The sequence below is a fragment of the Pyrenophora tritici-repentis genome, chromosome 1, assembly GCF_003171515.1.
Source record: "Pyrenophora tritici-repentis strain M4 chromosome 1, whole genome shotgun sequence".
Classification (NCBI taxonomy): Eukaryota; Fungi; Ascomycota; class Dothideomycetes; order Pleosporales; family Pleosporaceae; genus Pyrenophora; species Pyrenophora tritici-repentis.
In genome coordinates, this window is record NC_089390.1 from 8,608,692 (window position 1) to 8,622,292 (window position 13,601).

General features: G+C 50.6%; 5 protein-coding genes across 5 annotated transcripts; 2 read left to right on the forward strand and 3 right to left on the reverse strand.

Annotated features, from left to right (window-relative positions):
* Window positions 1-929: 929 nt before the first annotated feature.
* PtrM4_033270 (uncharacterized protein) lies at window positions 930-2,450 on the reverse strand (the record flags this gene model as incomplete). The annotated part of the gene is made up of 4 exons (XM_001939151.2): window positions 930-1,503; window positions 1,562-1,786; window positions 1,911-2,115; window positions 2,165-2,450. The coding sequence occupies 4 exons, from the start codon at window positions 2,448-2,450 to the stop codon at window positions 930-932; spliced, it is 1,290 nt and encodes a 429-aa protein (XP_001939186.2).
* Window positions 2,451-7,458: 5,008 nt separating this feature from the next.
* On the forward strand, window positions 7,459-8,945 carry PtrM4_033280 (putative cue domain-containing protein; the record flags this gene model as incomplete). Its single annotated transcript, XM_001939153.1, has 5 exons — window positions 7,459-7,488; window positions 7,538-7,841; window positions 7,891-8,121; window positions 8,170-8,484; window positions 8,533-8,945. 5 exons carry the CDS (start codon window positions 7,459-7,461, stop codon window positions 8,943-8,945), a joined length of 1,293 nt encoding a protein of 430 aa, XP_001939188.1.
* Window positions 8,946-9,271: 326 nt separating this feature from the next.
* PtrM4_033290 (FAD dependent oxidoreductase) lies at window positions 9,272-10,753 on the reverse strand (the record flags this gene model as incomplete). Its single annotated transcript, XM_066104038.1, has 1 exon — window positions 9,272-10,753. The coding sequence occupies one exon, from the start codon at window positions 10,751-10,753 to the stop codon at window positions 9,272-9,274; it is 1,482 nt and encodes a 493-aa protein (XP_065966240.1).
* Window positions 10,754-11,464: 711 nt separating this feature from the next.
* Window positions 11,465-12,539, forward strand: PtrM4_033300 (LdhA, Lactate dehydrogenase and related dehydrogenase; the record flags this gene model as incomplete). The annotated part of the gene is made up of 2 exons (XM_001939155.1): window positions 11,465-11,572; window positions 11,628-12,539. The coding sequence occupies 2 exons, from the start codon at window positions 11,465-11,467 to the stop codon at window positions 12,537-12,539; spliced, it is 1,020 nt and encodes a 339-aa protein (XP_001939190.1).
* Window positions 12,540-12,969: 430 nt separating this feature from the next.
* Window positions 12,970-13,580, reverse strand: PtrM4_033310 (uncharacterized protein; the record flags this gene model as incomplete). Its single annotated transcript, XM_066104039.1, has 3 exons — window positions 12,970-12,977; window positions 13,014-13,343; window positions 13,409-13,580. 3 exons carry the CDS (start codon window positions 13,578-13,580, stop codon window positions 12,970-12,972), a joined length of 510 nt encoding a protein of 169 aa, XP_065966241.1.
* Window positions 13,581-13,601: the final 21 nt, after the last annotated feature.

Below are 13,601 nucleotides of genomic sequence, written 5' to 3' on the forward strand. Positions count from 1 at the left end.
GTGCTCCGCGGTATGAGGCTCAGCTTAAACTAAAACTACAGTCATAGGAGGGAACTGGTTCATGCCAATTGGCTTTTCGTGGTTGGGGGCGTTGTTAAGATGTCACTGATGACACATACCTTGGATAGCGTGCGCTAGTATACTGATGAGCTGGCGATTGTAAAGAAGAGGTTCTAGAACACCAGTAATATTTCAGCCGCTCGACCGAGCAATGTAGGACAACGCGGGCAAACCTGGGCGTTTGGGAAAAGATTGTGTCTTCAATGGGTATCTTACTCAGAGTATGTTCGTATCATAGAAACATCAATGTATACAACTAGGCATCCAATTATTATCAGTCGGGCTATATATTTTATCGTTGCATTCATCGCTTGCCCTTTTCAAAATTACGATAAGGTGATTCATATAGACTTTCCATACGCTAAGACAACTTACCCCAGCCTCCGCAGCCCCTTGCCAGGATCATAAACTTAAATTACAAACCTCCGACCTCAAAATCCCATGTGGCTGGCTTGAACCAATGTCACGTCAGCTATGGGCGCGATGTGCGTCTTGAGCACTAACTAGCAGATCCCCGGGGAAAGGCGTGAACATTACCGGGATTGTTTTCCGAGCGACTCAGACACCGCGCTGGAAGAGAACGATATTCTAGAGACCTTAGTAAGAGGAAGAATGCATTGATTGTAGCCCAGTGACCATGTACCCGAGCACCACCAACCGTGCGACTGAACGCGTTCAAAGCTTTACCAGGTATCATTGTCCCTAAACGCCACAGCCCAGTAGACAAAGACTCCTCCCATCCCATAGACCATAGAACGAACAAGATAGACAGAGGAACCCAACTTTTAGGAAATGAACCACACAGGGTAACAGCCCATGCAGAAACATATGCAACAAAAGAAACGGTTCCATATAGACAAACATCAGTATCAGCTCTGCCGTCCAGGTGCCCACCCCCAAGCCTTCTGATTTACAAGCTGAGCCTCATCATCGCTATCATACGCCCTCTTGGGCGTCTCGGTTGCACAACTCTTCAAACTCTCATTGCCCTCTGTGATATCATCCAGACTCATCTGCCTGCCCAGCCCCCTATCTTCAACATGCAATTCCATCGTACTCACTGCATGGCCACCCGTAATCTCCACTTCAGAGGCCCTTCTCATGTAGTCTGGATTCGGCTCAGTGTGCACGATGACTTCCTTAGTTTCTTTGATCTGATTGCCAGTGGGCGCGAAGCTGATGATGCGGTCGCTGCCTTTGGTGTCGATGGTGTAGCTGTGGAAGCTGGAGAGTTCGTGGCTGGCAGAAGCGCAGTGGGCGTGGTTTGCTGTACCGGCTTGGTGATGCGTGGCGGACATATTTGACGAGGATCTGAATTCGTTTGCGATGGATGCCATGCCAGTCTTCCGGGAGGTGGAGATTGCGATGCGTTTGATGAGGTTGGCCATTGTCATTTCGATATTGAGCTTGACGAGGTAGGCAAGGGGGTGAAATTGAATGTAACTGGATGGTAGTGAGTCAGTTATTGAGATTTATATTCTAAAGGAGATAGGTTACTTACACGAACGAGTTCGGGATTGACATCGCCGCGATGATCATGACGTCCATTAGAAGCGAGACAATAACCATCTTCTGGTTGAAGCGCACGAGCTTGTTGTATTTGGTAAGGCCGTTGTTGATGAGATTGGATTTGACGGTTCGTAAGAAGTACCAGTTCAACATAGCATCAACAATGAGATAAAGGCCCTTTTCGACTCTGTCCCACCATTCGTTGATATAATGGTATCTACTCCGTGTTAGCTCGTCGTGAACAGTAGCTGGGAGTGTTGAAGAAGATATGAGATTCATGCGGAGGTGTCGCACATATTTCCGTTCATCGTCTTTGTTGCGTTGCTTATGAACCCACTTACTCTGAGCTAATTTGCAATCGCGCCGGAATCCAAATGTTGAACACACTAATGTTGATGGCGGTCACGAATACCGCTGTGACAATCATGATCATTTTCGAGCGCCTGCGGTCGGGTACAATAACGCGGATGCGGTTGATGATGATCTGAAGAAGAAGCTGAACTTGGATACACCACCAGAACAGGATTGAAAAGTAGAATGCAAAGCCTGGACATCCGTTAGCATTCGGCCGCGTAATGACAACGACAATACTTACTCGGCTTGATGATCTTGAATAGGTGCAAAAAGCACTCAAGCCCCATCAGAAATGAAACCCCCAGTTCTAGCCATATCATCCAAACGTATACGCTCCTCAGCGGGGCTCGTGATGCGGTCGTTTGGTTGTAGCCGAGAAATATCGCCAGTATAACATTAACGAGCGTCAACCCCCATACGACGGATGCGATGATGATGTCGGTTTTCGTTATTGGCTCTAGTTTGTACGTAGGCGAAATGAATGGGCCCCATGGTTGGAACGAAGGGTCATCATGAAATTCGCGCATCGTCGGACGTCAACAGCCAGTCCGTGAATGATGGCGATGTATGTCTTCTCACACAAAAAGTAGGTTCAGTGCAACCGATGCTGCATTTACTCGACGGGGACTGATGGGTAGGCTATGGTAGCAGATGCGAAGATATTCTCCATTTTGGTCGAACCGGAAGGCTGGCTCCATAACGGAAGCTAAGAAGCCTGCAGGAGATGAAGCATCGACTTGACAGACCCTTGAGTCGAAATAAAGTTTGCGATTTGGTAAACCTGGCCATCGTTTGAAAGGCGCTGCCTTCATTCGCTACAGGTAACAGCCCTTGTGGGTAACTGAGAGAGCCCGACGGGCAGTCTCTTCGCCTATTGCGCCACCGTAAACAACCCCGATGAATTGTGCATCCGTAGTGGAAGTGCCTGGCTAGTCGTCTCTGCGGAACGGGATCCATCTGCAAAGCTCCGATACTTTAGCTTGACAGGGTAAGTTAGAGAATCCTTTTCGCGGGTGATGTGCACTGTGCGCATCCACATCCTTACATATAGATCTTCGTTGATCGATCTGGCCGAATAAATCAGCCGTCATTGCATAAAATCTGGCTCCCAACATGCTTGGACATGATTGAGAGGTGTGGTCGTATGAAAGTTACGCTACGCTGGCGGTAAGCAGCAAGTTCCTATTTTCGAAGACTCGTTACGACACGCGACGCCGGCGACGGCGTTGTCCCACTCTATAGCGCATGTCATGTTTTTTAGGCCATGGCAGGGGAATTGCTGGGGTTTTGGCGATAGTGGTGGGTAGGTGTGGCGAGTCTTCCGTGCGGGGTGATTCGCTCCTGCACCGCTCCTGTCAATGCTTAAGGCCTTGAGTGATGGCCCGCAACACCAAAAATCGACGACGGAAGCTACGTAATGACATTGTAGCTGCCTAGACGAGCTGTCAATGCTGCCTTCGCGTCACCGAATGGTCGTGTTGAAACCTTTCTTAGTCACAAGGTGCAAGACTCGACCATGGGTCCTAACAGTGCATCCAAGGATCCACTACATCTCAGTAATCAATGCGACTCCCAATAATCCGGAACTCGTTCTCTCCTCGAGTTCCGCCTGCTCGGTTTTACATGCGGTCAAATGGCGTACTAGAGGCGGCGCAATGGCACCGAAGGGGGCCATACCACGTGCTCTGTGCTCACACCAACCACATCGCTCCAAGCTCACCATGGATGCCTTGTTGTCATATCAGTTTGACGAGATTTGGACGTTTCTAGACAGGGCTGCTAGCTCTGGGCGAACGTTGGAGACAGACAGGTTCCACTGTTCCAGCTTCAGGGAACATGGTTGCTGGTGAAACACGCGCTGACGACTTCTGGAGATGGACGGGAAGCTGTGCCCCATCAGACAAAACATGGAAAAGTTTCCCCGGTGCTTCGACATGGTAGGGGGGAAACGCCCATAGGGCCGGGGAAGAGGATCAAAGGAGCCCTGACGCTGATCTCTGGGGGATGCGCGGATGTGCGGTACCGGTACATGGTGTAGTAGTGCAATCCGCCAATGCAACATGGGTTTGGCAACTAGCTGCAACATGGAAAAGTGGGAATCAACTGCGTTCTAGAGCAAGTTTTCGCCGTCCTGTTTTCCAGTGCCAGCGTAAATGCCCGCAAGCGTAGATACCCAGACCTCTCTTGCGACAGCTCGGGGTGGAGACTGCGCCTTATAAGGCTAGTTCCAGGTCGGCTTGGTCACTAAGTTACGCTAAGTCATCGGAGCAGAAGACGCCAGCCGGCCATCGAACCAGACTTTCGCTGGCGCTGAAATCCCAGCGCAACACGAGCAGCATTTTCTTGCGTCAACTCCTCTTCTCAGCAAGATCTCGTATTCCACGCGCGGCATCCACATAACCGAAAGATGGGTCATCTCCACTGCACCCCTTATGCGCCGATCACCCTTCTCCCCGTTCACACCCTCATCCTGGAAAATTTATGCCTTCCTCTACGCATTCCAAAATAGTTCTAAATTGGAGCACGACGGCTTTCTGGACGATTGTACATGTTCATCGCCGACCTCGACAAGGCCGAAAGGTCTTGACATTTGAACAGTAGCGAGATTATCGACGACGGCCTCGTGTTGAAGAAATTGAAATCACTTTTGGATGAATTTGGACCTCGTAGGCCTATTCAACAGGTTGAGCCATGTTCACCCTAGGTTCGCTACGGGGACTGCGCATTGTGCATCTCGCGGTGGGCATCTATTCGATTACCGACCTGGGCGGGAACTTTCTATCCACACCACATGTCTGATCTCGCCGTCCCCTGTAGCAGCATGGATGTCGGTCCGTTGATGAACCATATAACAGTAATTTCCAGATTGGTACTACGTGTCACACTATGGAGCATCTGTGGATAAGCCCGACAACTCATTGTAAGCCCGACTTGTAAACGGTAAGTAATCCGTACAGCTGAGGGCGATCAAGCATGTTCTGCGTCTTCAAGACACAGCCAAGTCCGCAGTCATTGCCGCCACGTAGATTCCTTCCATGATTACTTTGCTAGCTAATCACAGGATATCTGTAAACCGTGAGAGTCAACATATGTTTCGGTATTGAATACGCATCAAACCTGTTGAAGGCGACATGCACTCTGCGAGGGGGCATTGATCAAGGCTTTCATGAAGGTATACATCTACGGATATGACGGCACCGATGTCAGTCGAGTTTCTTCAACACATCGGCGAGGCTGTTCCGAGGGCCTTCGCCTGCAGTCACCTCCGCAAGGGTATCGCACGATATCGGCGTAAGAGCTAGGTCAAGAAACTCTCATTTGGCGCGGGACTGTTCGGAGTTCCTTGGTTGGTTGGAAGTCAGATTGGACTTCTATCAGATGCCAATACTTTGCAGACGGACAATACAACGCCCACGGATACCATTAGCCGTGCTGTCCAAAGATAACAGGACAGCTCTGCGCTATGATTCAGATGATTGAGGTACGCGGCTAGCCCAGGTCTTCGCAGTATTTGGCGCTGGTATGTTCATCACAGGCGATGATAGGCGGAACTATGGCCGCACTCAAGGTTGACGCGGATACGTTCACTGATATGCATTCCGCCAAAGCCCGGTTGGCTATAAATGCCAGGACCCGCCGTACGGCCTTACCCGAACACCACAGATTCCAAGGAAAGGAGCATACTAGCTGCTTCAGCACCTCGTCATTGATGTTCACATCAGAAGCTCCAGAAGCCATCAATAATGGCTCCCTGTAAGCGGCTTTGCGGATGTGTATACCGTTGTCATGCCATGGGATTTCTTCGGTGAAGATGGACATATATCATGCTGCACATGTTTCAGTGAGAGGGGCGTAGTGTTGAATGCAAAGGGGGAATGCGGAAGAACGAGGGGTCAGCAAATGATCCGCATCGACTAAGCCACGCCCTTGCCCCCGTGATACCTTCCAATCGTCGACTCCTTTCCCCGCAGATTTGATATCCCCAGTAACCGGTACGGTCCAGGACCCTCGCAGGGTCTTGATGCAAGCCGCGTCACTTGCATACAAACCTTACTTGACGCCTCGGGATAATAATGTCGCATGTACTGTAGACTAGGCATGGCGAATTTGGCAACAGTGCGTGGCTGACCCAGCAGAGCGTCATTGACCGGATGGTGACCGTGCTCCAACTTCCAGATCAATGTACCGCTTTTACGCAAAGAATATGGAGCAGCAGATACAGTTTGGACGATAGCGGGAGTGCTCATATGCTGATCAGATGATGGATGGATGTGGCTTACTCGCGCAGTCTAGACAAGGAGAGATACATGCACCTGAGCTATGCCGAGGTTGGCTTAGCCTGCCCCGCACATTTGGCAGTCACCAAACGTGTTGAGGCTCTTCGCATGTCTCTATCACACACTTTATTGCGCAACAGTGCATATATTTGACCAACTATAGCCGTTGTCACATGTAAGACGTTCACACTAAGTTTTTTTTGCAGTCAGACGTTTGTCGCGTCACAAGCTGCTCTACAAACTTGAATCTTCGGATCAATGTATTCGCCTCTCGACACAGCAAGCGGCTGGACCGACTTTTGTATATCATATTAGGAGATGATAGTTTCCAGTTGAGAGGTGCACTTGTGCATATTTCTTACGTCTGAGGCACGATGTCGCATTGCACAAGTGCTTTGGAAAGAGACAAAAGTGGTGCATATGACATGGGTGGAGCTAACACAGACACCACACAACTGTATAGGAACGGCGCCATGAAAGCTTATCCTGTCGGAAAGTGGTTATACTGGCGTTGCAAACAAGGACAGTCGGCCTGGAGACATGGTAGTTGCGTTAAGTGGAGAGCCGTTCTTTGACAACAGGCAAGTATACATTCATTGGGACTGCATGGATACAAGGAATGATGCATACATGTCTTTGGAGGTAATCCACATGTCCAGAACCTTACCATGTTCTGTAATGCTCTCGAGACGTGTGACGACATTAGACGTACGAGACGGAGATGTTGGTGGTACAGCAATGACCATGACTGTTGCAGTGACAGAATGCGAGGGAAAATCAACAAAGATTGACAGACATGGAAAAGAAATAATGTGTATCATATTTGTCTGCAGGTGTTCGCCAGCGGGATATGCTGTGAGAGAAATGGTATATGTCTTCTGATAACTTAAGAGTCGTAGTAAGAATGCTGGTCGAGCACTGCCTTGATATCCGCTTACTGTAGTCTTCAAAAACGGCGTATGGTCACTTCTTGAGCACTGCGACTGCCCAAGTAATCAGATAAGTGGATTTTGCAAGTACCCATAGATGAAGGACATGGACGGTTGCGATAGAGGTGATGGAGAAAGAAGGGTCGGGCGACTGGGTTGGTTGCCCCACTTGGCGCGAAACGTCATCAGTGGCGGGCGCATCATTTCAAGCCACGAGCTCATGCGCGGCGTGTGTACCAATATACAAGTTCAACAACCGACTCTGATCGTCTCAATACACTAACAAGCCTCGTACCCACGCGTTAAATAATTGAAACCGCAGAATCATCATGTCTGAGAAACCTACAAGTGCCGAAAAGGTAAGCAGAGAGGTCCTTCTTGCTGAGAGCTTTGCACTAAATGTTGCAGCCTCCAGAGAGCCCGACTACGGCGCGTGAGCTAGACTTTGACGACGACGACGCCCCGGCTTCTGCAACGACTCAAGAACATGCTACAGCGCCCCCGCCCGTCTCCAAGTCGCCCAAGCCCGGTGTGCGCTTCAGCGAAGAAGCTACGGAAATCCCACCCCAGAAGCCCCCGCGACCTGTCGACCCCCAAGTACAGGCGCAAAACACGTTGATTGAAGCCTTCCCCGGCATCGATACCAATGTTATCAAGGCAGTCTTGGTCGCTAGCGGTGGCAAGGTCGAGCCTGCTTTCAATGCGCTACTGAGTACGCGCCTCTCTTGTTCAAGCGTGAGGGGTACAGCTAATACGCGCAGGCATGTCGGATCCTAACTTCAAGGCCGAGGAAACTCCTCCACCGCAACCACCACGCCCACAGCCCCGTAGCCAACTCGAGCAGGACGAGATTTATGCGCGACAGCTGGCCCAGCACTACCAGACCCAGGGTGGTGCAGGGGGTCAGGGGCAGCGTGGACAAGGTCAAGGCCAACGACAACAACCTGGCACCCGACCTGGCGAGCCTGAGCGAGAGCATAGCTTCTTTGACGGTATTGTAATGCACTCTTATATCCGCATTGGTTGCTAATGGCTTATAGACGACCTTCCCGAGATTCGCAAGAACATCGAGCAGGGCTTCAAGGAGACACAGCAGACGGTCACCAAGTGGATCAGCAATTTCACCAAGAAGCTCGATGGCGAGATTGAGGAGTACGACAGGTACGGCAACCCGCAGTACACGGGTCGGACAGGTCCTCCAGCGCGACAGAACTTCGGCCCGTCGCAGTCTGAGCAGATGCACGGCATTCGGAAGTCAGCTGAGCAGCGACGGTCGGCAGACCACAACCGGTACGACGCAGACAACAGGGTCATTGGTGACGACTTTGCGAAGCTGGAGCTAAAGGACCACGAGGGTAAGTCTGACGCAACAGATACGCAGCGCGGCACTAAACATAAGACAGTGCCCCAGCGCTCATCAAGTCGCCCGAATGCGAACCCCGACCTCTTCAAGCCCACGCCAGTATCGCCTCCCCAAAGTGGCCCCGTTGACGAAGTCGATGCACTTTACCGCAACCCATCGCCGAACAACCAGGGTAGCCAAGGAAAGTCGGGCGGCAAGAAGTGGCAGCCATTGACATCGGTAGCACCCCACCCTGAGGTCGATGACCACGATCCCTTTAGTCTGGGCGACAGCGACGACGAGGAAAAAGATGCAAAGAAGCAAGACACAAATCCCGAAGATACAGAGAGGCTGAAAAACGCTGCGCAGAACAGTGAAGCCCCTGCGGCAGGAAAGCTGAAGCCCGCTGAGCGGAGCGGCAGTGTTGGTCAAAAGGACGCTGCTATGGAGGCGCTGCTGAAAGAAGCTAAATGAGGCATTTCTACAGACAATGATACGGCATTTGTTGTCTATTGAGGACCAGGCAATCTCACGCTTGATGCCTGTCAAGTCCCGCTAGTAGAAATGAATCACTTCCCATCATATCTCGTTCGCAACCCAACACTCCTGTTCATCAACCCAATTAATGCCTTCATGTTTGTGATCTCAACCCCCTATATCTCGACGATATAGATAATTTTATGCACATTACGATGATACAGTATTAGGAGAACTATACAGCAACACCGTTAACGTGCTTTTTACTGATGAAATGTTATTCGACGCTAGGATTTCAAAAGGATGCACAAAGACCCATTTCCTTATAACTGACTTGTCCTAGAGTCAGCATCCGTCTTCATCTGAAACCTACATCTCTCCAATCTCTCCTCCGTAATTAGATAGCTCTCCGGAAACCACTCCGGCATAACCCCCTCCCCCATCATCTTCACCAGTGCCTCTGCTGACTTCAAACAAAGCACCATACCATGTCCGTTAAAGCCCGCAGATATCCACAAGCCCCTCTTCCCAGGCACTTGGCCAACAAAAGGCCGCTCGTCGGATGTCGCGCCCATGATACCAGTCCACTCCTGCACGACGGGCTGCTCTGCTTCTTCTGCGCTTTTCTCGCCCCAGTTCGCGGTCCCAAAGTACCCGGTGCATGTTTCGCGGAGGTAGGCAGTATTTTCCGTGTTTAGACGGCTGTCGTCTACGGTGCCGTATTCGCTGAGGCCGTTGGCTGGAAGACGGCCGAGACCGCCGCCCATGATGATGTGTTGGGTACCATCTGGAAGGGGCCGTGGGATCATGTATTCGAAACCGGTGCGGTAGATGAAGGAGTATGTTGTTGGGAGGGGAGAGGGGAGTTTAGTTGTACTTCTCGGTCGTTGTGCAGTGATCTGGCCTCGCAAGGGGACTATGGCTCCTTGCATTTCTTTGAGGAGGTAGGGTGTGTATCCGTTGGTGGCGATGATAACTTTGCTGGCTGTGAAAGTGGCGTGTTGTGTATGTACATTCCATAGCGCTTCTCCCTGTTCGCTTTTCTGATTTGAAGGACGGATATCGTGAACGGGTGTGTTGGCGCAAAGTTCAAGTCCCTGCCTTACGCATTCCGCAAGTACACCCGTTGTAAAGCGATACGCATGAATTCTCCCCGCCAGATACTCAAACGCACCCACCACCTTTTCCTCTTCCTTAACCGTCGCATTCTCATTCTTCCCCGCCACGAAAAACTTCCTCTTCACCTCCTCCACCTCTTCATACACCCGGTACCACCCCGCCTTGCCCTCCCCCCTCTCCTCCTCATTCATGTCCTCCCGCAACATTTTAACAGCCCGTTTCCCGTGCTCGAAAGCATCACGATCATACACCACATCCACCGTTTTACAAACCGCATTCTCACACTCAATACCCAGTTCTCCCGCTAACGCATGCGTTTTCACTATATTTGCATACTCCAGCCTCGCTATCTTGAGTGCCTCTTGCTTCCCCAGCTCGCGCACGTGACCGACGTAGCTAAGGTAGCTGGCAGCTTTTGTGTGGCCTCCGTTACGACCAGTGGCACCGGAACAGATTTCCCGTGCTTCTAACATGGCGATGTGGGCGGAGGGAGAGGATCTGAAGATGTTGAATGCGATCATGGTGCCCGAGATGCCAGACCCGATGATTAGGTGTGTATAGGGTGTGGTTGGGCTGTCGGTAGAGGGTTCTTGGGTTTTTGCTAACGGGGACTTGGGATTGTGCCAGTAGGAGGGAAGGGGGGAGGATATGGGGGGACCGACGGGGATGCGGGAGCGGGTGTCCATGGTGAGGGTTTTGGTGAATATAATGTCTGGTGTGATTCTCGTGAAAGTTGGAAGAAAGGAGCAAGGCTCCTTTAAATTTAAAGGGAGATGGTATGGATAAGGATCGTAGGTTAAGGTAGCGTGTTGTCTCTATGTCGCGTGGGGAAGGTGCCGGCTGTACATGCTTGTTTGCGTTAGCGATCACGTGAGACGCTATTCACCCGGGATCATACATCACCAACTTTAACCATCCTAGACTTGAGATCTCTTGTATTGATATCTGCTTAGGTATGATGCAAACAGTGAACGACCTGGGTTGTCAATGGATTTGAAGAATTCAAGGGCCGGCTGCGTAGAAGACAGCAATCAAGTTCTACCATGTTGAAGACGACATGTATCAATGCATAGCGGATTTCGCAATTTCTTAGTACCCCACGCCAACTACATACAATAAATGGAAATGAAGTTTACACAAGGCAAGTGGGTCTATTGACGAATACAGACATCTGTTGCCGATAGCCCGGGTCATAATTCCCCGCTTGTCGCCATCTAACCTCACCACATCGATATCGCAGCGGTTTTCATGGAAGCTTACACTCAATGCAAAGGCTATCGCAAGTCTCCTCGCATCTAGCGCACCCGTTGGGTTCCAGCGACTTCCCGACTAAGCTGAGCACCACTACCCCGCGTCAAGCCGATCGCGGCGTTCCTGCGTCCCGGAACATCACCACCATGGCGAAAACAAAGGTTGTCGTCACTCGCCAACTCATTGACGAAGCTCAAAAACTGCTGGATGCTAAGAAGGAAGAGTTGGAGATTATCCAATGGCAGTCTGAAAAGGTGCGTATGCGATAAGGTGATGAGGGTTTAGTTTGCTGACTGCAAACCACCGTAGCCATGCGATCGATCGTGGCTTCTCGAAAATGCAAAGGGTGCAAGTGGTATTCTAGTCATGCTCACGGACAAAGTCGACGAAGAGCTTCTACAAGCAGCAGGATCTCAACTCAAGACAATTGCTTCCTTTTCCGTCGGCACAGACCATGTGGACCGCGAGGCGCTCAAGAAACGCAGTATCCGTCTCGGTTACACGCCCACATGTCTCACAGACGCCGTAGCAGATCTCACCGTCATGCTCATCCTGATGGCGCAGAGAAGAGGCGGAGAGTGCATTGCAAAAGTGACAAGAGGGGAATGGCCACAGATGCCATGGCACCCGCTGCTCATGACCGGGCCCCAGATCCGCGGGTCCACGATTGGTTTCCTGGGCTTCGGGAGAATCGCACAGGCTTCGCTGCAGAGACTGTTGCCGTTCGGTATTAAGCGCGTCATTTACCTTACGTCTAAACCCGGCCAGCCCGTCAAGGACGACCACTTCAATCTCCTCAAAAACCCAGCCATCACCATCGAACCAGCCATCAGCGCCGAACAACTCGCCCAAGAAAGCGACGTCGTCATCGTCGGATGTGCGCTTACCCCCGAAACCAAACATCTCATCAGCACGGATTTCTTTGCTCAAATGAAGAAATTGGCTGTCATTGTTAATATTGCGAGAGGGCCTATCATCGACACTGATGCACTGGTGAAGGCGCTAGACCAAGGAGCTATCTTCGGTGCTGGCTTGGATGTTATTGAAAATGAACCGAATATTACGGCAGATCACCCGATTTTAAAGCAGCCAAGGGCGGTGCTGGTGCCACATATTGGGAGTGCGACGATTGAGACCAGGGAGCAGATGGCGACGGAGAGTGTGAAGAACTTATTGGCGGGGCTAGAGGGGGGTAGGATGATTAATGAGTTGGAACTTTGATGTGTTTGATCCGTATCAAGTCCAGACAGAGGTCGGTGTGTGTTCCTACAAGCTGATCATACAACCTTGTTCTATCGATCAATATGCCGCCTCTATGCTTGCTGGACACAATACCGAGTGCAATCATGCAGTGCATGACAACCTGTCGAGAACACCAAACCCACATTTTAGTCACATGCAAGGAATGTTATGTGAACTCGACGAATTGTTTTATTTAGGAGACTGTATATTGCAGAGTTGGTCCTTTATGAGCGTTTCCATACCCTCACCACCTGCCTTTGTGTATAGAGAAAATAATGGCCATTGATGACTTTGGAATGGAGCAAGAGTTCAGTACCCCGTAGGCAGCTGGCATCAAGATGTTGAATGAATCCTAGCGACTCGGTAGAAAAGAAAAGAACTTGAAAAAAAAAACATATATAGTGGGCATTTACACCACTCTTTAGGCTTCAGATGCAATAGGCAGCGACTTACGAAGCCCTGAACCGGCGGGAATCACAGGACTCGGATATTCCTCGAGCAAATTCAGTAGAGACTGTACAATGTAGGGGCGAACGTGGTCCGGGACATCCAGGACGCCGAAGAAATTGACGCGCATGACTTCGAGGATGACCAGAATAGCTGCATATAGAGCGTAGTTGCCGATGTTGTCAGAGTCCTTTACGTTGACCCCATATGACTTTGCAAATGTATCTTCAACAATGAAATCGATGGGGTCGACCAATGTCGGACATGCGATTTTGGCGATGTCTAACACGGCCACTGTAGGAACCACGGTCCAAGGTTCCTTCTCGGCTATCATTCCTGGGCATACGGTCTCTCCATGGAGGATCCAGATAATCGGGCTACATCCCGTAGGTGTAGCTGACTTGGATATTTCCTTATGGTGTTCTTGTCAAAAACAATCATGCCAAATTCTGAGACTTTGTCGGTGTCGGGAATAGAATTGGATACGATGGTGACCATGAGCGCCTCATCCAAAAGACCGTGTTCCTTGTTGTTGAGAAAGAGACTCAAAGCCAGAAAATCGTGGTCAGGCATTGAGGTGAACTGCTCTCGGAG